This window comes from Crocodylus siamensis, chromosome 14, assembly GCF_052110815.1.
Source record: "Crocodylus siamensis isolate JL-2025a chromosome 14, ASM5211081v1, whole genome shotgun sequence".
NCBI lineage: Eukaryota > Metazoa > Chordata > Crocodylia > Crocodylidae > Crocodylus > Crocodylus siamensis.
The window spans coordinates 12,644,955-12,672,620 of record NC_143408.1 but is presented as its reverse complement, the minus strand read 5'-3'; the positions used below and the strand labels follow the sequence as shown (position 1 = coordinate 12,672,620).

The 27,666-nt window shown below is 44.1% G+C and overlaps 1 protein-coding gene across 9 annotated transcripts in view; it reads right to left on the bottom strand.

Annotated features, from left to right (window-relative positions):
• PKNOX2 (PBX/knotted 1 homeobox 2) overlaps window positions 1-27,666 on the bottom strand; it is an 827,020-nt gene that overhangs the window by 305,980 nt on the left and 493,374 nt on the right. For all 9 annotated transcript variants that reach the window (XM_090027048.1, XM_090027051.1, XM_090027055.1 and 6 more), the window contains one exon: window positions 26,394-26,502. In XM_090027048.1, coding sequence (XP_089883174.1) covers window positions 26,394-26,480 — 87 coding nt within the window. In that variant the 5' untranslated portion in view covers window positions 26,481-26,502. The remainder of the gene's footprint in view (window positions 1-26,393; window positions 26,503-27,666) is intronic.

The following is a 27,666-nucleotide window of genomic DNA, read 5'->3' as shown; positions in this document are numbered from 1 at the left end:
TCTTCACTGTCCAAGCCTCCAAGGTTTGAAATAGATTGCCACCAGAGGTGGCCACTTAAACAATTAAACTGCAGTTTCACGAGGAGGGCTGAAAAAACACCAGGAAAGCATTTGTCTTATGGTCTAGTGGTTCCATCCATCACTATGCAGGGGTATCAGAACAGTATAGTTTTGAGCTCCTTCTAAGTCTCCTGTTTGCTGGGTGAGCATCCTAATCACATGAATATATGGCAAAAACATAGGAAGGCCTTCCAGCTGGGTTTTTGCCTGGCTACAATATTAGAACTTAATCTCAGATACACATGAATGCAACCATGTACCTGCCTAGCTAGAAGACAGCTTACTGTGCATGCTCACAAGGTGTAGTCACAAAATGTGCCTAAGTGTACAAAATGGCAGTCATACAGTTAGGTAAGTGCCATTTGGGCATGTAAAGTGAAATAGGATTCTCCCCTAATAGAATACATACAACATATAATTAATTTATATGAATTCACATAGTTCCATTGACTTAATTACCAGCTATATCTGACAAGCCTCCATCACAGATATATAGGGCCAATTTTCCAACATGCCCACTGGTTTTCAGTTTCAAAATGACTGAGTACTCCATAGAAGATATCTCAGACCTGTTTTCAAGGGCTGCTAACCATGTTTAACTCCCAAAAGGCCAGATACATCACTACCATACACACTCTGCTGTCATTTATACAAGTGCAAAACTGAGGAGTGTGGAATGCTACCAAGAAGCAGGGTAGCATGTTACAACCATTGTGTACTTCCTGTACCTGTGTAACCTTCCCTCATGCCCCAAACCAGCACTTGAAGTTCTTGTCGGTGTCTTAGCTTGATCAGCAACAAATCTAAAATCTAATTACCACCCCTTTCAGTTGTCGATCTAACTTAGAGATACAAGCCATTCTCATTCGGATAATGTATTCAACCATGTGTACTCAAAAATGTCAGCTAGGGCAGGATGTGACAGCCTGTTTGGCAGTAAATTATACTCTACTTCCCTGGGCTATACTAGTACTCACATCATTTTCCTGTTACATTATCATTTGTGAAGTCCTTTATGGTGCTTGGGTTTTGCAAAAGCCATGTGGTTCTCATCCACCATCCTAGCAGAGGAGAACTGTGACTCCATATGCTGAGTCATGTATGTTTGGCATTGGAAACAGCGGATTTCAAGTGCAGGACTCAGAAAGATATTCTGTATGATTATTTATCAAGTTGTGTTCAACTTCTACATATTTTCTATATTAATAAAGTGTATCAATTTTACTGGACAAACAGCTCATTATAGAGCTAGAGAAAACTGGGAAAACTGCCTATATATAATATATATATATAAAAGCTCGTATAGATTCCGAATGACCCAGCAAGGAGAAAAATAGCAGCAAACAAAAGTAAAATTAGTGACTATATATGCAGGATTGAAAGGAGGTAATCTCAAAATAGGGGGTCCAGGCCAACTGAACCCTTTAAAGGAGTAGGGACAAACAATATCTAACTTCACCAAGATACCTGGCATCACTAAAATAAAGATATTCCTTCAGGAAAAAGGTTATAAGACTATAACAAAAACAGAGACACAGAGCCTGGGTTTTGTCATAAGAAAGGGGGAAAAGAGAGAACCTTAGTCACAAAGTACTAGTTACATTGCTTAGTTGCACTTTTGTAGAGTTGAAAGCTAGAAGACAGCACTGTGATTATCGCTCCCATTCTCAGCTTTTCATTCAGTCTCAGATAACCTTCCATCACATCCTCCTTGCCACGGTCTTCCTCATCCTGGGAGCATCTACACATGCACTTTAATGTGCAGTAGATACTTTTACTGCACATTAAAGTGACATGTAACATCTTGACATTATACTAATGCACAGTAAAATAGTCCATTACTCATTAAGTGTCACTAAAAAGCATATAAATGCACTATGCTCATTAGCACAGCCTAACGTGCATTATCTTAGTTCCTCACATTGGACGTACTAAATTTAATGCACATGAAAAAAGGTGCATTAATACATGTATAGATGTGCCCCCTGGATTTTATCCAAATGCCTTTGTCCACTCAACTCTAATTTTCCCTTCTCCTCTAGTTCTTCTCAGATCCTTTTCCCTATTCACCTCACAAGGGTTCCATGTTCCAGCCTTCTTGCCTGGCCAGTCCTATTTTCCCCCTTTTTTCCCCCTAGCAATTCAGTTATCATTATTCTGGTCCCAGTTACCTGGCTCTCAATCCACTTTTCATCATCAATTTCCAGTTACGTCTTTCTTTCACTCTCATCCAAGTCTGTTTCCCTCTAATCCACACCCTTGTCCTTCAGCTCTCTGGCCTAGTTTCCCATCCCAACCAGTTCAAACTTGTTTAGTCCCTCTATGAGTTAGATGACACCTCAGTCTGGTCACCATGAGAAGTAGTGAGACTGCTGTCACAATCTTCAGGGAATAAAACTCTGATGGGCATGTGCAAATTGCAATTTTTCAAAAACTAATATCATGAACATGTTTGGGCAGATTTTCACAGAGCTCAGAAAAGGTATGTCCCTGAAACAAAGGCCAATTTCTAGTTCCTGCTATAAAAATGGAGTTGCTAAGCTTTCTAGAAAAGACATTGCCAGAATTTTTTAACATGAGCAAATAAACTTTTTTTCATTAACTTTATTGGCAGAAACTAAAAAAGCTTAAGTAGGTCCCCTGCATTGAAAATGTCAGCCCAGAAGAATCTGTAATTGTGTCTTACAATGGGTAGTTTGGAGTCTTTAATAATAGAATCATAGGCAAGTAGGGCTGAATACATCTGAATACTGTGCTCTGTCAAGCAAATTCATCCCTCCCACTAAACACATCCCCAAAAGCATCTCTAATTGGGTAAGTTTACACTGTCTTTTTCCCAATTTACAATTCTTTTATACGGCTACTGTAACCAGTAAACCAACATTTTATGATTACTAAAGGTTTTGATGTTATTTTGCTACATAGTCTGGTACCATTGTGTATGAAAAATTTTCTGGTGGTACTTAAGGCTGTTTCATTTTAAACTGGTGGCATGCAATCTGTCAGAGTTTGGGAACCACTTCTGTAGATAGATACAGTGCTTACTGGGAATTCAGAATGTATTGGTTCTAAGGGGTAATTCAGATACTCCATAAGGGAAGAGAAAGGAGACATTCCACTATACCTGGGAACTAGAGGTGACTACATACACTGAGAGACTGCAGACACCAATGCTGGAATCTGGGAATAGTTGCCACCTAAAGGAAGGTATTTGTAAGCATTTCAGTGAAGTTAGCATCTTGCATTCTGATCTGCCTATAGCACCTCTCTACTCCAAACTCTTTCTCTTGTACTTATCCCTCATGTCCTGATTCTCCACTCAAGCTGTTCAAGTTAGAATAATTCTGTGCACCCTTTTATTATGATTTGTTGCTTCCAGAAGACCTTCATTGTTCTGACTGATCCCTGCTGGTGGTGCCCATGTGAGGATGGCTCCCTTGTGTCTGCATGGACTTCAATGTGTCTTTCATTCATGCCTTTTGTCTGTTGAGTATTATACTTTTTGCACTTCATTAAAAGTAAGTCTGCCTAAATCAAAAAAGAGGGTTAATTTACTGATATTTCCCTTACAGTGAAGTATCATGGGTTTTTGAGGGTAAAAGAGCACTGCAGGGCATTGTCAAAGGAATAAAACTTTTGCCTGCTCTTGAGAAAGGCAGTGAAGGAAGATAAAGACTTAAAAAGATAGAGATCCCATTTCAAGATATGTTTTGTTAGAGGGCTTTGCGTTTTTAGGAAGTGCCTTAACCACCAGACTAGTTGAAAAGTGTTTTCTCTCCCCATCCTCAATTTTTCTCCTATTGAAGTTGGACCATGATGCAGACAAGACTGAGTGTCATGGACAAAAGGGAATTTTACTCACAAATAAAACTCTGATTCTCTTCTGATTCTAAAGTTTAATTACATCCAAACCTGTAAATACAAGTAGCGAATTAACTTGTGATTAGTTACTGTGCTGTAAAGCACATGTAGCTGGCCAACCATAAGCAAAATTGCTCCCAATCAGCTGGGCATCAGGGGGCAGAAGGCTGCTCCCTGCCCCTGGAGGCCGCTTGTTGCCATGGTAAGCTCCACCACCAGGGACAATGTGAGCCCCCAGCTGCAAGGGGAAGCCCCTCCCAGATGGAGGCTTACTGCTAGCTGCCCCACTGGCAGATTGGGGCAGGAGGCTGGGGCTTGCCCCTCCCCTGCAACTCTTTCCAAGTCCCCACTCAGGAAGCCGGGGCCAGGAGCAACCTGCTGCTGGGGCAGGGGGGACGTTGCCTCACCTGGACTCTACCACCAGAGCACCCCCTGGCAGCAAGCAGCTCCAGGAGGAAAGAAGCAGTCTCCCAGCCCCTGCCAGAAGACAGCTCTCTTTTGGCCCCATGCTCCCTGCCAACCCCTGGGCCCTAGATCTCCCCCCTGGCTGCTGCAGAAGGCTGGTGCAGGGCTGGAGGGGGCAAGAGCAGATTGCTGCCAGGAGCAGTAAATCTGTTCCTGCATGCCCACATGTGTAGATACCTGCCTGGGGTGGGTTTACTTTAGAGTAATTTGCTCTAGATAAACCCATCCTGCAGCATTTGCACACACAGACATACCCACTGTGGCTATATAGTGGTGTAGTAATATTTTGCCCATTGTGCTTACTCCTCAGCAGAGAAAAAACAATCCAATATTTTTAAGAGAATCTTTCATTTTTATAACCTTATTCAGAAACTTGAAAAAACAAGATTTCAGTGAAAGATCTTCACTTGAATGTTTTTAATTTAGTATGAAGGTCATATAGGATCTTGAATTTTTATGCAGATTCCTCCTGTTCATTGGAATAGATTATGCTCAATATTACTAGCCTTTAGCAGAATCAGAAGAATATAAAAGCAACTGCCTTATTTTCAAAAGAAGTTGTTTTCCCGTTGCTTTCTCTTTATTTTAGGAATATAGTCTTCTTGACAATCAGTGCTGTTGCCTTTGAAAGAGCTTGTTAACCAGCCTCAGAGCTAGCAGAAAAGATATTAATGTTAATCTGTCAAAGAAGAACCCTAATTCTTCTTTACCAATCCTTATCTCTTTGCTTATTTTCCAGCTTTGTAAGCTGCCCCTGGGTGGTACCTTAGCACTAGGAGGCCTTTCAACCCAGCTTTCACAAAAATATGCATATATTACAGGAGTGGTCAGAGAGCATACTGACAATTAGGGCTGAGCACTGGGTTAATGGATGCAAACCTTAAGATGCACACAATGCCAGCCAAACAGCCAGCTGATCTAACAGTCACTGCTTTATTTTTGTGTGTCTCTAACTCTTCCGGAGAGTAGGGAAATTAACAGCACCATTACACACATGCTAATGCATTCAAATGGTCTCAAATTATATTTTGTTCTAAAACAGGATAAAATGAAAGAAAGTTCTTTTTCATTATAGGTCTGGACTTATCAATGAACACGTTGCCTGATGATGCTCAACTAGGCAACAGAATGTCAAACATTAAGTAAAATCCATTGTGTAGTGTGAAATGGACTGGAAGTATACACTGAAAGGAAGTGATTATGGAGGAGCCTCCTTATTTTAAGTGTTCCTTAAATGATAAACTGTGAATAAAATGCTCCTGTATTTTCCTGCATCCTTGATTTCAGCTGCACAAGAATGAAACAGTGCAGTTGAAGAACAGAGTTGTGCCTTACAAAGGAACAGTGTGTGTTAAAACAGGGAACCAAGTGGAGTAGTGAAGTGAACAAATAATGACACAGACATTCCAAATGCCATAAAACACCCACCAAGGTATCATTTGCACAAAGTGACCTTTCTCACTGGAGGGACACATTAAGAAGCAAGTGTAAAGAGGCCCATGTGACTTTCACAAAGGTTTATGTTCAGATTTCACTCCATCATAAAACCATCACCAGGTGGCAAGCAGGTTTTAACACTGTAATGTACAGCTTCTTGCTACCTAAATGAGAAAGCTTATGATGATAATCATACCTTTTATGTAATAATTTTTTGGCAAATAACTAAGATCCATTCTCCCTTTCCCCTCACACTCTGACAAAACATGTTGGGAAAAACTACCTCAAACAAGGGAATTCCATCACGATTCTGCTCTCAGAGGCAGGAAAAATGACAGGCCTCAGAAGAAAACTTCAAGTTGTTCCCAACTGGTGTTCTCCAAATTGTTTGGTATCTTGGGGATGAACTACTTTGGGGGAGGGGAGAATGGAAGACTTTGCCTTTCATTCCATTATTGGAGTACACTTCCCCCTTCCTACCCCTAAGAGGTGGAATATAGACTTCCTTAGCCAATTCCTGGAACTCCATTTGAAGGATTTAGACCGAATGCAGGTGTCAAACTGAAGAACTAAGGAACCATGGGTCTCTGGGGAGGCATACGGGGAGAGGATGATGTCTATCCCCCAGGTCTCTGGTTTCAGTCCTTTCCTTATCTCCCTGGATACCGAACTCAGTGAGGCTACCCATGGGGTTAAAACACTACTTGATACAGAATCTGAACCAATGAGAATCAGTGAATTACATATCAGTGTGGGCATTTCCACTCTTGTCACTGGGCTTCAGAGCTACCACACTGCCACAGGGTGCTAAGGTGCCTGCTCCTTTAAGAGCAGAAACTGCCTAGGGAGAGGGCCCTAAGAGCCATATAGAAACCCCACAAGTGCAGGTTACTATGGCAGCAGGCTAGCAAGGGAATTAGCTTGCACTTGCACCCAGTCAGCTCCCCAGAAGAAGGCAAGGCCCCAGAGAGGCAAACACAAACTCGAGGGCAGCCTCCCTATTTATCATAATTACCAACAAGACGTGGCAAATGAGGAAAAGGGTGCTTACTGAGCAAGATCAGCACAGTCACAGAGCCCTAGCGGTGTCATGGCCATCCCTGGGGATCCTGTCCTGTGACACACATCTTTGGGAGGAGGAAGATAGTGTACCTCCTCAGAGATACTATCCCTGGCTTACTACAGGCTCATGAAGAAAGCACTTCATTGATTAAATTCTGTCGATTATTTTTGTAACCATAAGGGATAGAAACATATATATTTAGTTCAACCAAAATTGTTAGGATCACCGCAGAGATATTGATACTATATAATGTCAGCTCCTTTTTACTAAAACTCGTACTTCATAGTATTGCCATTTACACTGAACACATTCTGAAGCTACCTGAAGTGCAACACAAACAATAAAAATAACTTGGGCATGAACTTTCTATTTCAGATTCCAAAAAAATTATAATTTTTCACATATTGTTCAAAGGGCACAGGTAGAACCCTTCAGCAAAGTGAGGATGACTTAGAACAAATAAACATGCTGAACTTAAACTTGAATTATGGCTTTATTTCCAATGGCCCCAGAGGGTAAATGTTGCTGCAACTATGCAGCAACATTTCAAAGAGGTTGGCCTGCTACTAATGTGCATCAGACAAGTGAGAGTTTTAATTTGGACCTTTTTAATGGATCTTCAGGGAATCACTCAAGGGATATAAAAAACCTGGAAGAGGTGAATGTGGCAGTTAAAAGCTTTCAAAGGGCTCACAAACTGACTGGAAAAATTACTAAGGAGGCTAAGAAAAAACAGCACCAGAGAAAGTATGGCTAGGATCCAGAGTACTGGGAGAACAGGGTTAGCAGTGAATGAATCTTTGAATGTATGCATTGAGGGGGCAACAGGGGAGGCCTGTATTCACTCTTCCTGAGAAAAATAGGGCAATCGGCTAGCTACCTTAGGTGTCTGTACATGAATGCACGGAGCCTGAGAAACAAGCAGGAAGAATTGAAAGTCCTCACACAGTCATAAAATGATGATGTAATTGGAATAACAGAGACTTGGAGGGATAGCTTGCATGACTGGAGCACTGTCATGGATGGATACAAGCTGTTCAAGAAGGACTGGCAGGGGAGAAGGGGAGGAGAAGTGTTTTATGTAAAAGAGCTGTATGATTGCTTAGAGCTCCAGTAGGAAACTGGAGACAAGTCTCTTGAAAGTCTCTGGGTTACAGTCAGAGGGAGAGCAAGAGTGTTGTGTGTGACAGAGAGCCCCAGGGAAAATGGTGATGAGAGCTAGTGTTTGTATGTCATAGCTGTCCTGTTAATCTGTGCAGTAAAAACGGCAACCAAACTTCTAATTTTCCTACTTGTCCTAAAAAAAATAAATCTATCTAGATGTAACAAATAATATCATTATTACTCTGATACACAGACAACAAGGTGGGCTGGTATGTCTATGGAAGGTAGTTGCATTGCATAGTAATTCTGATTTTTTTTCTTCTCTCTGTTGTCACTCTGGACTCCAAGTCTGATAGCATATGGATCTATGAAACTGGCACTCTCAAATGGGACTTGTCACCCACAAACAGATTTATCAGGTACCTGAGTACATCTCTTACGTGTATACCTTGATCCAGAGGATCAACGGCTCTATGCTGCTCTTCTTAACACTAATGAAAAACACAGACACTGAATGCAATTAGTCATTAATTAGGCTAAATATCAAGATGATTTGAGTTCTAATCCAATCCTTAAAAATATGTGTAATCCTTCCCAATTTTCTGTCATTTGCAAGCTTGATCTGTAAGGATTTTATTTCTTCATCCACATTATTAATAAAAATGTTAAACGTCACCAACCCCAGAAAAGACCCCCGTGGAACTCCACTTGAGATCTTTTTTTTGACACTGATTCACTTACCCTTATTCTCACCTTGTGTTTATGCAACCAGTTATGTATCCACCTAGTGGTAATTCTAACTAACCCAAGTTTCTCACATTTACTTATGAGACTGTCATGTGGGACTGTATCAAAACCTTTACTAAAGTTCAGGTATATTATATTATAGGTACTTCGTTTTTTAGAATGAACCTTACAAGAATAATAGTATTGCTGGACTTCTTAATACTAGTTTTTCACAATTAAAAGCTATGACCATTTCACTATGAATGTACTATCGAACATTCTGGCTCCATGAGACTCAGTGGAAATGATGCAAAGAAGAAGAGGGCACCTGGCAATCAGCAGGTGCCTTGGATGCACAACAAACAAGCCCACTTGACAAAGATGGTTTTTCTACATGTTTGTTTTCAAAAATCCTCTGCCAGCCATCACACCTTTCAAAGGAGTCTCCTACTACACAAACTGAATTGTGATCTAAGACTAAAAAAACCAAAAAAAGCTATAAGTCCAGAAATGTGATACTCACTGATTTTATAGTTCTGTACCATTATCCATCACTTTCTCAGTTGAGAAAGTTCCTCCTAATATCGAAACTAAATTTCCTTCGATGCAACATAAGACCAATATTCCTCGTCCTGTCCCTTCTGTCCACCATCCTTTTTATAACCACCCTTCAGGTACTTGAAGAATGTCATCCTTCCTTAGTTTTTAATTTTGCAGACTTACAGTCCACTCTAACTACCATGTCCCTTTCAGAAGCACTGCATCTGAGCCAACAAGTCTCCAATCTGTATTTGTCCATGTGGTTATTCCATCTTAAGGGTAGAACTTTATAATTATCCTAATTATACTCCATTCAATTGATTTTTCAGTCTTTCTCCAGTTTATCAAGGTTATTCTGAATTCTAATCTTATCCTCCAGTGGGTCTGCAACTCCATCTAGCTTGGTGTCATTTGCAAATCATCTAATCATGCATTCAATCCCATCCTCCAAATCACTAATGAATATATTCAATAGCACAGGACTCAAGACAAATCTCTATGGAACCCCTTCGACACTTCCTCCCAATTAGCCATCAAGCCACTGATGACTACTCTTGGAGTACAATGAACAACTAGTTATGTATCTACCTTGAAGTCTTCTTTCATTTAGACAAAGGGTGGGCAATTATTTGGGCTGGAGGGCCACTTATAGAGCTTGGGTGAACTGTTGCAGGCCAGGTCAATGCCCTTCCCTTTTCCACCCCACCTCATAACAGCTCACTCAAACACCCTAAGTGGTCCTCCGGCCCAAATAACTGTCCAAGGGTTCCCTAACCTTGTTTCCCCCGCTTCCCCCTGAACCCTGTCCTGAGTCTCCAGCATGCAGCTGGCCAATTGCTATCCTGTATTCCCATGCACTGGCTCATGCCATATAGATGTAGCTGATGTGGTTCCTGCCCAACCTGTCCCCATGTTGGGGACTCAGCATGGGGGAGGGAGTGCAGGGAGAAGAGGTAAAACAGAGCATGGCCACATCCTGGCTGCACCCAGATGACCTGAGGCTCCTGGTCCTCTTCTCCCTGCACCTTCTCCCCTGTCCCATGTCCCTGGCAGGTGGCCGAGTCAGGCAGGAGCCATGCCAGCTGTACCCATGAGAGCTGAACCAGCACATAAGAACAGTGTGGCACCATCCTGGCAGGGAGGAGAGAGCTGGGAACCGCAGGTTATCTGGACTCAGCCAGGCTGGTGCCATGCTGTGTTTCCCCCCTTCTCCCTTAACCCCCTCCCCTGCCCCAAATCCCCAACATGTGGCAGGCTAGTGCCACACTGTGTTTCTGTGAACCATTTCACACCACATGGGTACAGCCAGTGTGGCTCTGGCCCAACCCAGCCATGTGCCGGGGTGTCAGGTTGGGCAGGAGCTATGTCAGTCACTCCAGCTTTGCCCACATGGTGCAGCTCAAAATAGCATGTGGGAACACAGCATGGCACTAGTACCCCCATCCCTACCAGGCCTCAGCCTGGAAGAGCCCAGAAAACCTGCAGCTGCTGGCCCTCTTCCCCATGCACCCCCTCCCCTACCAGTGGAACCACACCCAGGCTTCAACTTTCCAGGCAGAGTTGGAGCAGAACACGGACAGTCTCATCAAGTAGGAGCATGGCCAGAAGCTCAGCACCCCTCACCTCGGAGCTTACACTGGGGCCTAGAGGTGGGTAGTTTGGGAAGGGAGGGAGAGGGGGCGGGTGGAAGTGGCTGGTGTTGCAGCTGGCTGACATGAGGAAGAGAGCAGGGCAAGATGTGCCAAAACCAGGCAGCTGCAAGCCAGATACAATTCTCCTTTAGAAGAGCAGCTGTGGGCCAGGTAAAATCATTTGGTGGGCCAAATGTGGCCCCAGGCTGTATTTTTTCCACGCCTGATCTAGACTTTTTCCTGAGCTTCCTAATGAGAATGTCAGCTAGAAGGCAGGGTAGATGTATACATTAAAGACTAAATGGCCATGTCTATATGAGATGCTGACTGGCCAGTAGCCCATGACTATTGCGCTGTAGTGTCATGTGACAGGAAATGTGACACAGAGCTACTGCACATTAGTTACAAGCTACTGCAGAGTCAGTGCAATGAAAAAGCTGCTCAGGAGCATGACTGCACAGTAACTCCGGTTACTGCATAGTCATTTAGTGTTGTTTATACAAGTACTAAATGATTGCACAGTAATGACTGCACAGTCAACATCTCGTGTAGCCACTAAATCAGAAATACAGGATCAGAAGCATTATTTAAGTCAAGATGCATCATGCTGCCACCCAACTCCCACTCACCAAGCCCATCACCTTGCCATAGAAAAAAATCTGGCATCCCTTCATCCAACACTAAATATAGTTATTTTGGTGGTACAGCTTGCATAGCAGTGCACACATCCCACACAACAATTTAGGTCACGAAATAAACAATGCCATATCTCACAAAACTGTGTGTGAAAATATTAGTCAGGTTGTTAGGTACACTTCAATTTATGGCTTTCCAAAAAATTTCTCTATCAAAATCATTCTTATGCCTTAGTTTGTTACAGATATTCCAGAATACTCCAATCTGTGGTATCACAGATATGATTACTACCAAATCTTGCATGCCATGCATGGACACATAATAGAGGACCAAGGCCCCTGTTACTTTAAAAGGAGAAAGCAACAAGCTAGAGCCATGATCTGCTGGAGGCAGTTGCACTACGGCCAGCTGCATTAGGGTAAGCATCCCAACGAAAAACGAGAGAAGGGTTATAGGACAGCCTAGAACAACTTAAGAATTAGGCAAGCAATAGGTAAACAGGGCAGAGATCCAGGCAGAAGGGAAGGGCTACAGCTTCACTGATGCAAATGCAGTTGATGAGGGGGCACACCTGGAGCTGGGAAAGAGCATGTCACTGGAAGGGGTGGGGTTGAGAATGTGATCCCAATCACACCATATGGCTGGTCCAGGGAGAGCATGGGATCATGATCCCGAGCTCCCCCTGCATTGACAGGCTGTGTGATTGACAATCAGCTAATCATCTGCTGGGTCTGGAGACTCATGGAGCCATTCAAGCTGGACTGTGATTCTGAGATCTGGTCAACAATCAGGTGATCACTGGCAGATCATGACTGCCCTGGTGCTAGAGCCATAGGGCAGTCCCAATCTGCAGTAATCTGGCAGGGACCTTCTGGGGTTTGACCCTGGAGCAGTTCAGATAATTAGGAGAGCCCTCAGGCTTGAGCCCTATGGTCATCCTGATGTCCCATCTTCTGGCACAGACTCCCCCAGGATTCAAGCACTGCGGTGCTCTCTGCCAAACAATGATGAGCTGATTGGGACTACCCTGGCACTCAAGCCATGGCACAGTCTCTGCATAGCATGCCACACATTCAAGTTATGGCCCCATTTAAACCAGACACAAAGAGATTACACATTTTTCTAGTAATAACTTTAAGACTGGTTTGTGATTTTTATGTCATAAATTCTATGACTGTGTGGCTAGTTCCTGTTCCTCACATGATTAACATCTTAATCACGCTGGAAACATAACTTCTTCCATGAGCCTAAGTGTATTGCATAACCCAAGACCTTGTGCTGTTTTTTACTGTGCTTTCTTGTATTTACCTTTGTTTAACAGTTAGTAAAACATCGCTGATGTACTTCTGGGGTAGGTAGTTCTGTTATTCTGAAGTCAAGCAGAAGGAAGGCTACAGTTGCACCTTGTAAAATTAAATCTGCTTCACTGGGTGAAACCTGTCACATGTCCCACCTGCTGACCTTGTGGGACAGTGGGCAATGTGTTCCCCTACTTGAAGAAATGTGTATCTGGCAAACTTTGCGGTTCCCAGAGATTGCTGGGGGTGTGTCTCTGGAAGAGATCCTGGCGACATGTTTCTGGAAGCAGGAAAAGCTGGGAAACTCTAGTACAGTCTGTGGTCCCAGGCCTGGGGCCACCAGTCAGCTGATTTGTGATCTTAGCTCTGAGACCACATCAGAACAAATTAAACCATAGGAAATACGTGCTAACTGCATTGGGTAGCATACTATGCCTTTTCTAGTAATCTGAATGTCCAGGATTGGTCATCTACATGGTATTTTGGTCTATCTGCCAAATATGCCACTTACACACAGGTAGGAATTCTATTCCTGGCCATATAGCTTGTGCCAGGAATAGAATAGGTGTAGGCAGACTACATGTAGGCACAGACTGACATGTACAGGCAGCCCTTCTGGATACACTGTGGTATCAGTCCCCCAAAATAGTCAGCTAAAATCCATGACTAGAGAGACTTAGACTCAGGAACAGCTGTGGTAGCAGCAGGTATTCCCATCTTTTGCTCCTTAATCATTCACTAGCAGTGTACTTACCTGAGGAGCTAGAGGGCCTGAAACCTCAGGCCCTAAACCTTGAAGGGGTTTTGAACCACTGACTCACCAGTACAGCAACCAAGCCACAATAACATGGATAAGACATTATCCTATCCCTTTCCCAGCACTCCTTTTGAAGTTGGCCACTTGGGCAGCCACAAAAGAAATGTATGAGTCAGATGCATAAGGCCAGGATGATGGAAGCAACCCTGAAGGTGAGTGGCTCAGTAAAATGCCTGCTGACATGGAAATGGGGAGCCCTGGCCTCTAAGTGGGGTCCTTGTTCCCAGAGAGACAGAAGCTTCTGCCCTGCCCACTATCCTTTTTCCCCCCCAATAGCTATTAAATTGGAAGGGGAGTGGCTCAGCCACAGAGAGGGGCTGGCTTAATATCTAAACCTGTGAAAGGTAGTTAGAGTATCTGAGTATTATGGGTGTTAGTTGGTAATGACTTTGTTCCCATAGTTCAGGCCATTGTTTCCAACTGATTCTAAGAGGTCCAGTGAAAAAAAAGGAGACTGTTTTCTGGGTCCACTTTGAAACCAGCTTTTATCTCGAGTATTTCTAGTGTTATGAAAGAGATGTCAAACTTGGAAGAATACATGGTGATATTTCTGAACCCCCATATTAATCTTAATTCAGCCTACAGTTCTAAACTCTGTTCCCCAACAGTTCCTCCCATCCTCAAGGGAAGAATGCTGTTTTCTCAGCCAGCCCCACAGTTTGTAAGGTGAAAGAACCACCGCAGCTGTTTGCAGAAGATTTAGGTGAAAGAGTGCAGAATGTCTCAAAAATTAAACCTACATACTGGTACAAAACTCCATGTCTTGAACTCTGAAGTATTTTGTCAGAATTTATTTAGGACAAACTCACTCTTTATAATAATTAAATTCCTAAGTACACGTGGAGAGAGGTTTGTTTGAACTTTTAGAGCAACCCTATATGTTAAGTACTTTTTCCCTGAGACTGGTTGCCAAAACTTACACAATAAATAAAAACATTGTTTAAATCTGAAACTTCTTTCCCTACCTAAATATTTCAGGAGTCTAGCTTGTTAGTCTTCTAGTTCTTCCGCAAACAAGACAGAGTAGAGGGAAGCATGTAGAACCAAACGCAACAGAATGTCTTTTCATTCTTTCCATTTTTCACCTCCATGAAAATGTCTACAAGAAATGCTGACTGCACAGTAGCCTGTGACTTGTTTATACAAGAACTAAATGACTGAGCAGTAATGACTGTGTAGTCAGCATCTTGTGTAGATGCAGCCACTGCTAACCAAATTCTTGGAATCAAGTGGATATGAAGAAACAATTAGAGAAGAGAGGCAATAAAAAGACAAAGACAATAAAACCCTAAAATCCTGTGTCACGAATTTTTCCTCACAGCAGAACTATATATGTGGGATTTGCTAAATGGGAAGGGAGGGAAGAAAGGAGAGAGACTTTAATATTATATATTTTTGTGTCAGAGCAGAGCAACTGGGAAGAGAGCACACAGTTGTTGTCACACAATAATCATCTCCATATTACAGTACTGCTGGAATTAGCTGCTGGCATGAGTTTGCCATTTGGTAAAGATCTGAAAGTGGTGATGTGGGATGCAGAGGTATTATGGCACCATAGTTTCACCTTCAGACCACTATTGGGACCATTGGAAGGCAATGTACCTCTCAAAAGAGAAGTGGCTCTAGCAGTGTCTAACAGGGACCCATTGTGGGTTCATTTTTGAGTACTGCTGTTTCCATTAGTTCTAATTCCCACCCACCTAATCATTAGTGTGTATATATAAGAACCTTATCTTGGCCACTTTCAGTATAACTTGACCCTAGCTCTCATCTCCAATAGGCACCAGTGTCTGGGAATCCCAAGCAGCCAACATATATTTTTTAAGATCAATTCATGCCAAACCAATTTAATCCCCTATGGGGTGCGTGGGGAGCTGGGGCATGAAATCTTTCCTTAGGAAGCTCTGCAGGGCTCCTTACAGGTGTACACAAGCATTGCATCTCCCACCCACACCCACTTTGCAAAGTTGCCCCAAGCAATTCCCCTCCGCCCCAGCTATTTTTTGCATAGGGAAAAGTTCTGTTTTGCCACATTGCCACATCTGCAATGTGAATGTTCAACAGCCTTCAAGATTAACCTCTGCTTTCTCCTTAGTCCCTCAGGATTCAAAGAACACATTGTATTTAGCAAGCAGGACATGCAAAGATTTTGGCTTGTTGAGTGACTTCTTGCTCAAACATCTGCAAAAGTCACTCTTCTAGATTACCATGAAACCACTGGCATCATCTACATGTCAATAGCTACAGAAATCATGTGCTCCCTGCAACCACAGGTTGCTGGGTTTGTCTGAAAACAGCTGAAATGTTACCACATTCCTAAAATGATAGCCCGCATGCTTCAACAGTCTAGACCAAATCACACATGACCCATACATGAGAGAGAGCTTCCAAAGTCATTGACGGGTGCAGCCTGCCAATGTCTTTGTGCAAAAAATTGTTTCCATTCCATTCCACAATTTCCCATCCAGCACAGGGAATATTCAACCTCTATGCTCTGGGCCTAAAAAATGTCTCTGGTCCACCACCCCCATCTCCTCCCCTCTTCTCTCCCCCATAAGGACCCTGAAACTGCTCATAAAGGATTTGTTTTTGCTCACATATCTAAAAGAAATGTGTCTCATTGATGCATTTTAACAGTTTCTCTCTTTCTCACCTGAAGTGATCACCCAACATTTTCAAGAATTTCCAGCACAATAGTTGTGTGACTATGCTTCTGAATGCCACGGACTAGACTGTCAAAAGTGAAGAACTGCCTCAAATGTCTGGCGATTGCACAAATCACACTTCTTTTATGCTTCTCTTGATAAAAGGTTCACACATCCCAGTTCCTCAGACATACCCAAGAACAGGTCCTAGCATAAGGCTGTAGAGTGTACCATTTGCTCTGCTTTACATTTTGTTGGCCATGGAGGGGATGAAGAAAAGTCAAATTTTGGAAGACATGATGGATCTTTCACATGGACAAGGACCAAACTAGACTTATGCAGAAGTTGAGGCACTGACTGACATTTGGGGTGAAAGGAGTATGATGACAAAACTGGGAAACCGCAGGAATAAACCTGTTTATGTCTCTATTGCTGAACAATTAAAGCAACTTGGCATCAAACGCGACTGGGAACAATGTCACAGTAAGACAAAGTCCTTGAAGTGTGCCTTCCATTGCATAAAGGACAATAATTTTTGATCCGGTGACTCACATAGAACAGTTCCATTTTATGACAAGATGTCTATCATCCTTAAAAGAGATGCTTCAGAGGCTTGCCTGACCAAGTTTGGAATAAGAGGTTTGCATGCACCATGAGAAACCAGAAACTCCCCAACACCAAAGCACTTCTCAAGCCACAGCTGCTTTGCAAGTTCCATACAATCAGCCTTTTCCTCAAGAACAGAATCAGTCGCAGACCAACGACCTCACTTGGGACTTCTCAAGGGACCTCTTCAGCGGGAGCCAGAGATGAGCTCCTCCTCAATTCTGGTCCACTCACACGTTTTGATACCAGACACCAGGAGGTTCAACAGATGCAGGACAGAAATAACTCTCCTGTTCATTATGAGGAAGAGGACTCTGACTCAACCATCATTGTGTCACAGGACTCATCAGGTTCCAAAGGGAGTACTGTGTCAGGGAGGCTACAACAGACTCCTGAGACAGAGACCCCGCTATCCTTGTGAAGGGTGACTTGTAAGTAACAGCAATGATATTAGTAGTGTTCTGAATTTTTGGTTTTTACAGATTTACATTGATAAATTTGCATGGAGGGTTTGGAGGGAGAACAAGGTGCTGCTCTCTGCAGTGGGTGCTGAACCTGGGCACTCCGCATGAGCCTGCAGAGCTGGAGCTGCTTCCCGGGGGAGGAGAGCTCCACGATCTCACCCCTGGCAGGGCTGCTGCAGCAGGGGCTGCCAAAGCCAAATGCAGAGGGAGGTGATTTGTGGTGCGGTGGGGGCGGCAGTTCTATCTTCAACATGGATGCCAGGAAGAGGGCTGTGGGATTGAGTCAAATACTTTTGGGGTACAGCCCTAATAAGATGGTTGGGTGCTAGATAGTGGGCTGTTGTTGGTAATTCTTGCAGTGGCTGTCCTGTTAAAATATTTTAAGAATGACTATTTTTCTTTAGAAAGAAATGTTCAATAGTAGCCAAAGACCTGATGAAAGCTCTCTTTTTATCTGTGGACAGGCACTCCTTCATTTTCATCTTCAAGAGCAGCTGCTAACACTCAATGTCAACATAGTTATCAACAAATCAATGAGATGCTAAGGAAAATATTCTTCATCTACTGAACGGAGCATCTGAAAACATACCTACATCCAGTGCAGATATGACATCTGAATTAAAGATGTGGTGAATGTATTAAAGAGGAGTGAGCAAGCCAATCTGCAAGTTATGAAAACTACCAGTAATGATACGGTATAATGTTTTAAGGAATTCCGGAAGAAGGTTGATCTCACTTGTGGGTGGATAAAAGGCTCACACAGGATTTTCTGACAGAGTTTTATGATTGCCGATGTATTGGGAGCAGCACTGAGAGTAGCCCACCCAAAAAAAACCCCTCTCCAATCTCTTCCAAAGGAGAACTGTGCCTCTTCTAGTCACAAGAGCAATTCAGGGATGATGTGATGGGGAGGAGGAAGAGGATGTGATCTGGGGAGGATGCAAGAGGGTGGCATGTTGTGGGAGAGCAAGTTCTCATGACTAAAGCCAGAGTGTATAGAAGAGGAGTGATGGGATGCTGTATGACCCCTAGGTTGGTGTGCTTCTCCCTCATGTGCTACCACCCCAGTAGTCTCAAAGCTGATTGCACTTCAATCTATCAGGTGCTGCGTGGGGGCTGTGTGAACTAGGTTATGTTCACAATCTATCTGTCTTTCCTCTCTATCTACTTTAAGAATCTTTTAGAAATCTCTGATAGAAATAAAGTATCACATAAGTACTTTGGAAAGTGTCCCATGTTTTTATTTTCCATGCAAGAGGCTGGGTGAAAATCTTTTGTGATGCTGGGTGAGGTGGGTGATAAAGGGACCCGCCCCATAATATGAATCCCAAAACTGATGACAGCCAGCTTGGGGCCAGCATGACCAAGGCTAGTGTCTTGTGGCTGAGTGCACTTATCAAACCATTAGCCTTTTACAAAGGCATTCGGTGAAAGACTCTATGTTATGTAGCATAAATTACCTATGGGGCACAGCAGGAAGACAGACAACTGCAAGATGCCTTTCCACTCTCCAATGTGCCAACATTCTCATCAGGCATGGGCACCCACTTGGGGTCCTTCCCTACCCACTCCACAGGTAATATGGATAACGCCCCCACAACCCCTCCAAACTGTGGCACACGCTAATGTGTACCTGCTGCAGCACAACTACCTTCCCAGGATGGGACCAATGGGAATGCTGCAGACCTCTACTGCAGGGACAAAGGAGAGTCTAGGACAATGGTAAGTTGGCAGATGGTGGGGTAGCTTGCAAAAACACAGCAACTTTTAGTTGAATTTTTTGAATGGGCTAACTGCTCAATGTTGTATCCCCTGACAGCTGTTTAAAGGCCTGACAGCAGAGATACAGGGACACAGACAGAGGGGGACTGGTATCAATGGGGATAGATTCATTACTTAGGTATGTATCTAATGGAAGGACTTGTTAAAACAGTTACGTCATGTGAGAAGAAAGTCCAAGTACTTGGATTCTCATATTTAGCAACCGGAGACAGTACAAATTGGACACATTTCAAACATAAAATTTGGCAGGAGTGAAACCTGGCAGAGGAGAATAATGAGAGAGGATGAAGAAATTCATTCCTTCTTCCATTTCAAAATGGCCACCAACCAAAGTGTCTGTTCAGAGCTCTGAGACCTTCTCCCTGTTTTGTGAGCCTTTCTCCTCCTCTTGCTTTATTTTCCCTCCCCCCAAGCAATCCGACCCCCTTCCCACCACAGCCGCCCCCCCCCCAATTTTCATTATTTTTTCCTGGCTTTTTTCCCCTTTGCTAAGTCCTTTCGCCTGCAGTCACTCTCTCTCCCCCTCACCCCACCCCTCCCTCAGGTTGTATTTTATTTTCCCTCCCTCTCCATGCAGTTCTTCTGCTGTTTATTGTTTTCCCTTCCTTTCCCTGCTACATTGCTTGCCTTTCTCCTCTCCCCTGGGGTTAGTTAGTTTGTTGTTTCCAGCTGCTTTGTTCCCTGCTGGCAGAGGGCTGCCCATCCCCCACCCCTCTGGTTCCTTGCAGAGTTAGCCCTTTTTTGCTGGAACGGCTGAAGGCAGTTCACTGCTGGGGTTTCAGCCACTCTGGACAGGAACTTTGGTTTCCAGCCTCATGCCCCTCCCTCCATTGGAGTGGAGGAGTTTGCTGCTGCTGCTGTGGGAGTGCTCATCAGCTGCAAACATGTTCTCTATACTGCCCGGGTGAGCCCCCATCATCTCCCTCAGCTCCCCTGTTTTAGTGCATGAGGTTGTGGTAGCAGATGTGTTGGTTAGGGGTGTTTTTTGCCTCGCAATGCCCCTAGACATACTGGCTGTTCCTGTGGTAGCCTCGAACATGCCTCCATTTCTCTAAGATGATGAGCTCACTAACTGCCTGTGCCCTTATGGCATGGTTACAGTGCCAGTCCATAGACTGCTACTTGGCAGCAAGGTCCCTGAGCTCCAGCATGTCCTGGTCTTTAAAAGGCAGCTGTTTATGCTGCTTACCAGGGAGGGTTGTGGTTTGCTTCAGTCCATGTCATTCATGATTGACGAGCAGTGGTACAAGATCTACCTCACTACTTGGGACACCTCATGTTTTTGCTGTGGTAGTAGGTCCCACCTGGCTACCCAGTGCCCAAAGAAGCAGCTGGCCACAGCGGAGCCTCCTGCGGCCGTGCCCAGTGGTAGCTCGTCCACCTCTGGTGTGGCAGCTCTGTTGGGTGATGGGGAAGAGACTTCCTCCCAGTTGCTCCCCACTTCATCAGAGTCAGCTAGCTCTGTGGTGGTGGACCTGGCCCACCCCTCTTCCTCCCCACTCAAGGGAGGATTTAACCCCTCCTGCTGGAACAGGAAAATCCCTGAAAAAAAGGGTCTTTTAAAAAGGCCTCGTTATCCCCTCAAGATCTCCCCACCACTTCAAGGGGAACTGAAGTTACTGAGCAGAGCCCCCCTTCTCTGCCTGCCTCCTTCTCTTGCCCCCCAGACTGTGTAGTCCTCTGGGGTAACCTGTGGGTAGGGGAGGTGATGGGGAGTCCAAAAGCCTTTCCCCACCTCTCACATCCTTGAGCCTGACAAGGTCAATATGGAGGTTGGGCCTTCTGGGAGCCGCAAGCAGCTCTGGGAGCAAGTGTACCTGGCCCAGGAGAGCATCCCACCTAAGAGATCAGGAACTGATGTCCCCACTCCAGGACCCCCCAGGCAACACTGCTCCCACAGGCCCTGATGCTGAGAGTCCTGGTGAGGGGTCAAGTGCTCCCTCCAGGGCTCAGCGTCTCTCAGTACCTGACGTGTACAGCTCCTCCTCCTTGGAGTCAGACTTTGATTCTGCCTCTGAGGATAAGTTGACAGAAGTCCTCCCTCAGGATGTAGTATCCCCCAACTCAGCTAAGGTGCCCCCCTCAATAGGGAGCATCCTCACCCCGGAGGCAGAACCTGTTCCTGCTTCTAAGGAACCTCCCTGTGCCGGTTACTCTGTTGAACACCTCACTGAGTTTCTAGACCACACCAAGCACCACCAGAGAGTTGCACAGCATATACATAAATGGTTCCCAGAACCTGAGACATTTGTGGTGTCTGCAAAGGCTGCAGCAGCAGTGCTGCACTCCAATCCAGGGATGCAGCATTACAGTGTTTCACCTTAGCAAGCTTGCAGGTAATGTTGGGCACTTGTTATGAGAAGTGCCAGCTGGGAAATTGTAGGTCCAGTCTTTCCATGTCCTGCATGTTTGCTCCTCTTTCCTGTTTCTCTCTCCATTTTTTTGGCTTTGCCTGTCCCCTCTTCCACAGCCTTCAAACATGGCTTTCACAACCTTTGGTTCTATTAATGCCAATGGCTGCAGAGACCCTGTGAAGTGAACAGCACTCTTTGATTTCCTGTGCCAGAAAAGGCTGGACATCACCTTTCTGCAGGAAACACACACTAACGCAGCTAATCAAGCTGACTGGCATGCTGCCTGGAAGGGCCGCAGCATCTTGAGTTATGGCACCTCCCTCAGCACAGAGGTCGCGATCCTTCTATCGCCACAGCTGACACCTGATTCAGTGGTAGTCCAAGAGGTCATCCCTGGCTGCCTGCTCACCATTTGTATCCTGCTTGTGCAACATTGCCTCCTCCTAATGCACCTACTGCTGGATGAGAATGGATCACCTTCTTTGAGACCCTGGGTGACTTCTTGTAGAGCGTAACTGATGGTGATGACCTTCTCCTCCTAGACTGGGACTTCAATTACACAGTTGATGCATGTCTTGACCAGAATGGGCCGGAGCCCCATCCATTCTTGGCCCAGAAGCTGTGGATTGCTTTGGAGGCAGCAGACCTTGTTGATATCTGGCACCATTTCCATGCCAATGCAAAGCAGTATAACTGGCTGAAAGAAGCCACTGGTGGGCTCTGTATGGCACACCTTGACTATTTGTACATCACCAGGCACCACCTACTGCTCTTGTGCAGCAGCCACATTACCTCAGAAGGACCGTCAGATCACAGCCTGGTCTCTTGTGTGCTGAGTCTACCTGGCAGGAAACATTTCTGGGCACTCTACTGGTGCCTCAACACCAGTCTGGTGCAGGACACTCACTTCCATGACTGCTTCGCTCACTTCTGGAAGACATGGGAGGCCACAAGAGCCACCTTCCCCTCCTGGAAGCAGTTGTGGGATGTGTGAAAAGTGCAGATTAGAGGTTTCTGTCAGCAGTACACGCAACTGGAAACAAGTGAGCTTCACCGCCGTGTTCAGGAGTTGGAGGAGGATGTGGTCCAGCTTGAGGTGGCCTTGCATGGTGCTGGTGGTGATGCAGAACTGATCACGAGTCTTAAGCTCCACAAGCAACGTCTGTGGGAGCTGGCAGAGAGTATGAGGGTCCATGTCCACTGTCTGGGTTGTGAGGGTCCGTGCCCACTGCCAAGCACTGGCACAGACAGATTGTCTCTGTTATATGTGTATGTTCACCTAAAATCCCTTTGACTCCCTTCTGCTCCCCCGTACCATTATCTCCCAGTGTCCCCTTGTCCCCCACGTATGTGTCATATTCCACCCTGTTCTTTCCCTCTCATACCGATATACGGTTAAGTTCCAATTAGTCTTGGCTCTTCTCTATAGGGGATAGAAGGAGAGCTGCTCCCCCCCATAGCGCACTAACACCTGCTAAGTCCCTTCAATTGGAGAGGGGGTACCTCATTTGAGTATCACTCAGGTTACATTTACCACCCAGATTACCCATATCCTCACAGCCCTGCCAGTCCCCCTCACCCCTGACTTGCCCCCCCAGCCCTGCCAAGCCAAAAACCCAGTCCAACAAACAGTAATTTTAATTAATCTGAGTCTTGAACTGCATGACCCATAACAACTTGATCTTTTCCGCAAAGTGCATGCAAACACAGGGAACTTTTTTTTTTTTGGGGGGGAGGGGGGGGAGGAATCCATAAAAGTTGTATTTTTCATTAATCTGAACCTTAAACTAAATCACCAGTAAAAATTTGCAAGACTAGCACCTGGAGTCTTGCTGAAGTATTTCAATAGAGATTCAATGGATTTCCATGGATTATCCAGTGAACCCAAGTAGCACCTGGTGGTGTAATAGTTGCAAAGCAAGGAAAATCATGTTTTTAGGTACAAATCAGGTCCACGTCGAAAACGTAAAATGAATTTAAAAAAAACAAAACCCTCATGGAAGACATTCAGGAGCTAAAAATAAAACGTCAGAGGTGTTTTAAATTACTATGATAAAAAACATCTAAAACAATGAAGTCACTAGCTTAATGGCGATTTTTGTCACATGAGCACAGGAAAAGTGTAATGTGGAAACAGGAGAGGTGTCATGTGGCTAAGTGCCCTTCTGGGACAAGGATCAGATAAACAGGATTAGGCAGTTCACAAAAATGTGAATTCCTCCCTTTCTGTGTCCTGTAGACACTCCCTCAGCAGTATCCCCAAGAGCACTAGGCAGGGGTAAAGGTTCCCTGGATGAACCAAATGTGCCCAATTTATTTTAATCTTGTCACACTCACCGAAAATCACTGCCTTTGAATGTGCTGTCCTAGTGGCTAAAGGCTCGGTTACATCCTTGGTTTGCTTGTTTAGTTTTGCTTTGTTTATTTCCTCTGTGTTGCCAAGCTCTGGGGAGGGCTTTTGGGAGCTTGACATCCTACTTCCATCCAGAAGTGCACTGTTCCTTGATATTAAAATACCCCATACTGCTGGGAGTATGCATACTTTCAACCTTGACATTAAGCATCTGTAAGTACTGGTAGTACTCTACTATTCATCAAAAGTGACCACAGAAAAAGCCTGAGCAGAGCCAAAGATAATTGACTTTTCAATCAGAGTGTCACAGGATCAGGATATGTTCTGTGGTGTTTACCCAACCCTCTCTGTATGCTGCCTTCTGAAGGAAAGCAGGATTCTGCCTGGTCCTCAGGCAGCTTTGTGTTAAACCTGTCTATAAAAAATGCAAACGTATTCCAGGGCTTTGGCTCATGTTCTTGATATCTGAGGACTTGAGTAGGATCAGTGGGTGGCAGTACAGGTATGTGTCAGAGTTCCCAAGAGACCACAGCTGTCTTTTATAGGCCTGTATCTTTTACAGGTCTCCAAGGAAAGAATTAATTCAGGAACCCTATGGTGTTGCCTTTCAGCTGGCAGGTGTCCAGCTCCCTTCACCCAGCCCTTTTTCCACCACTACTGTAAATGCCAACTTTAGAAACCTGATCAGTTTTCCGGCTTATGCCAATGTCTGGTAAGGATATTACTTTTTTGAAATCAAGGCCAAATTTAAAAGGGCACAAAATGATTATTATCTCATTTCCCTACCAAACAGATTATGTGCAAAAGTTACTTTTTTTTTTAAAGGGCACCAAGAGCTGGGAGCAGGGATATGTTTACACCATGCCATGAGTGTGACCAAGCCAGGCTATTCTGAAGCACACTTATCCACCTGCTCCTTGTTTGTACTACCTAAACCTGGAGATACTTTAGTAAGACTGTTCAGAGGCATTCATCTGTGGCTGCTCTTAAGACTTTGGTCTACGGTGTGCCTAATGGCAGCCATAGGGATAAAGCTGGAGAAGTCTTACTGATATATTTCTGGATTTAGCACCCGTGGCCACATTCAGACATGTAGGCATGTATGGTCTGTAGTGCCACAAGCTACATGCCCAGAAAGTTAAAACATGTCTTGCACTGCAAATTTGCAGTGCAGGTGCAAAATTTGCTACTGGGATTTCCCAGTAGCAGAAAAAAAAAAATACTGAGAAAAAAGTGGTACTGCTCATGTTACAATAACATTTATAGGAACAAATGGAGGCTCCATGCCCAAAGTGGGAAAATTTGTCCGTCCCCAAAACGGATGTGCAGGGGCATGCACTGTGGCACAAAGTAGCAGCACAGATTTGTACAGCTACTATCTGTGCTGCTGCAAGCTTGTTTGGAAGCAACCTAACTGTTCTGACTTCACGTCTTACTTAGCTTGTGTAAGAAGCGTCACACTGCTCTTGGAAATAATTATTTTGGATCAAGAACACTGCAAAGTCAATCATTTACTGTATATCCTCTGTACATATCTCCACCCCCTAAGAAAAATACTTGGATTAGTAAGCAAAATCTTTGTAAAGTTGAAGGAACTACCTTCCATCATCTGACTTAGGGAACATAGGCTTCCAAGATACCCAAGTACTTTTGAAAATATTAGCTTCTGGTAAGGTTTATTTAACTTTACCAGTTTACTTAAGTAAATTTACTTTTTTTCTATTTATTGAGTAAGAATAAATAATACTAGTATAAAGAAAGGGCTTCCCTAGCACAATGATAATTAAATGCCTGGGATGTGCTTTTTGCTTTCACACACTATTAAACCTCTGTTATGGATTCTGACAGAAAAGGTGCTACTAGTCCCATTAGAACTCAGTGGGAGTGTCTACAGGTTCATTCATGTGTAGTAGTTACTGTGCATTTAGTTTAGTACTTGCTTAATGAAGTACCAAGAAAATGCACAGTAACTATAGTTACGGCACAGTAGCACCAGCACACAGTTTCTTAGAGATGCTTATTGTGTAGTAGCCTAATACTACTGTGCAGCAGCTCTTTAGCATGGTTTTTGCCCAGCACACTGCTGAACAGTGTTATTAGGCTACTGCACACTAAGTGTTTTGTGTAGATTTGCCCAGTGGGAATTAGGTGCCTACATTGCTTGGGTGCTTTTGGAAACCTAATAGGCACCTGTCTGTCTTCATGTTTAGGCCTCTCTAAAAAGTGGGTATTTACCTAGTGCATGATACCAGAGTTCTATGGATATACCAGTCTCAAAGGTAAAAAAACCAAACCAAACACCGAAATCCAAACATATTACTGTTTCACTTGATTCTAGATACCAGTATGATGGTCATTTGTTCCCTGCAGTATCAATTGTGATTTGCACCTGGCAGCAATACAGTTTTAAACTAAGTTCTCTGTAGTTGATCTGCAACACCCCAAACATTGCAAAGACAGCAAGTGAAAATGCAAAAATAAGCCCATGAAAAACCTCACGTTTTGCATGTTGAAAGGGTGATGTTGAGTGTGATCTCTGCAGTACACTCACCTGCTGGCTCTCTTGGTAAGGGGGAGGGGGCACACTCTGTGTGGCCATCATTGTCAGAGCTGATGCTGGGGAGACATGTTGCATCATGGGATTGATTCACATCTAGAACCTGTTGATAGGAGAAAGTTCAGCTTGATTAAAAAAAAAAAAAAGAAACCAAACACACACATACAAACACACACAAAACCCACCACATAGGAAAGGACGAGTCAGTCAAGAATTAAGACACTGCATTTAAGACCCCCCAGCCAGGGCTGGTTTAGGAGCACCTGCCCTTCTGGAGCAATTCTGCCTCTTCCCAGATATCATTTTCCCCTGCTCACTTCAACACTTCCAGCTTAGTGAATGGTTTGGCATGTGTGTCTCAGTGAGGTGACTGGCGTCCTTAATGAGATGAGGCCCTCAGTTCTAGCTTGGGCCCTTGTTTCCACTGGGGTGAAACTTCCGTACTGTTCTCTCTTCACTTTATCCAATGAATATTAAATGCAATGTATAGGGAACCAGCCTTAAGAGGAAGGCTCTGAACAATGCTTAACCTGTTGCTTGGTAGTTACAGCACTTTGCTTAGAAACAGGAGATACAGATTTAAACCCCTTCTGAGTAAGGAGTTAGAGAAGCTGTGACCTCTGATCCTTAAGTATGTACCCTAACTAGAAGACTGTTGGTTTAGAAGAGGGGAAACTACATTTCCCTTTCTATGTCTAACAGAAGCTAGTTACAGAGTTTACCTTGGCTACAATTTTGGGACTTGAGTGCATACTTGAACCGTCATATGTCATCATGTACCCTCTTTCATGGAGCATGACTCAAATGAACATGCTCAGTAGATGCATGCACAATTGTCACTTAAAGTTGAATTGCAAACTGTGTTAGTGCTAAAACTGGAGTTATGTGTACGAGTAACTGCCATCTTGATGTACAAAATGAAACAAAATTTAACTCTAAGTTGGTTTTGTTGACATCTGTTGTGTATGGATTCAAAATCTTTTCAAATATATTTATTTATAGTACTTAAAATAATTAAAAACAATGCTGGATCAAAAAGATTTCTGCAGAAACTTCTTGGCTGACCTGCACCATGTTGTACAAGGGACAAATCTGATTTGCTACGTTTGCTATTAGAGTATTTTAAATAATGCTGTAACAGGGGTGTCAAACATACTGCCTGTAGGTCTGCCTCTGGCTAGATGATTTACCTCTGTATCTTGCCCATGGGATTTCTTGTTATGGCTTCTAGTGCCACTGTGCTTGTACAGCCAATACCAAAGGGGTT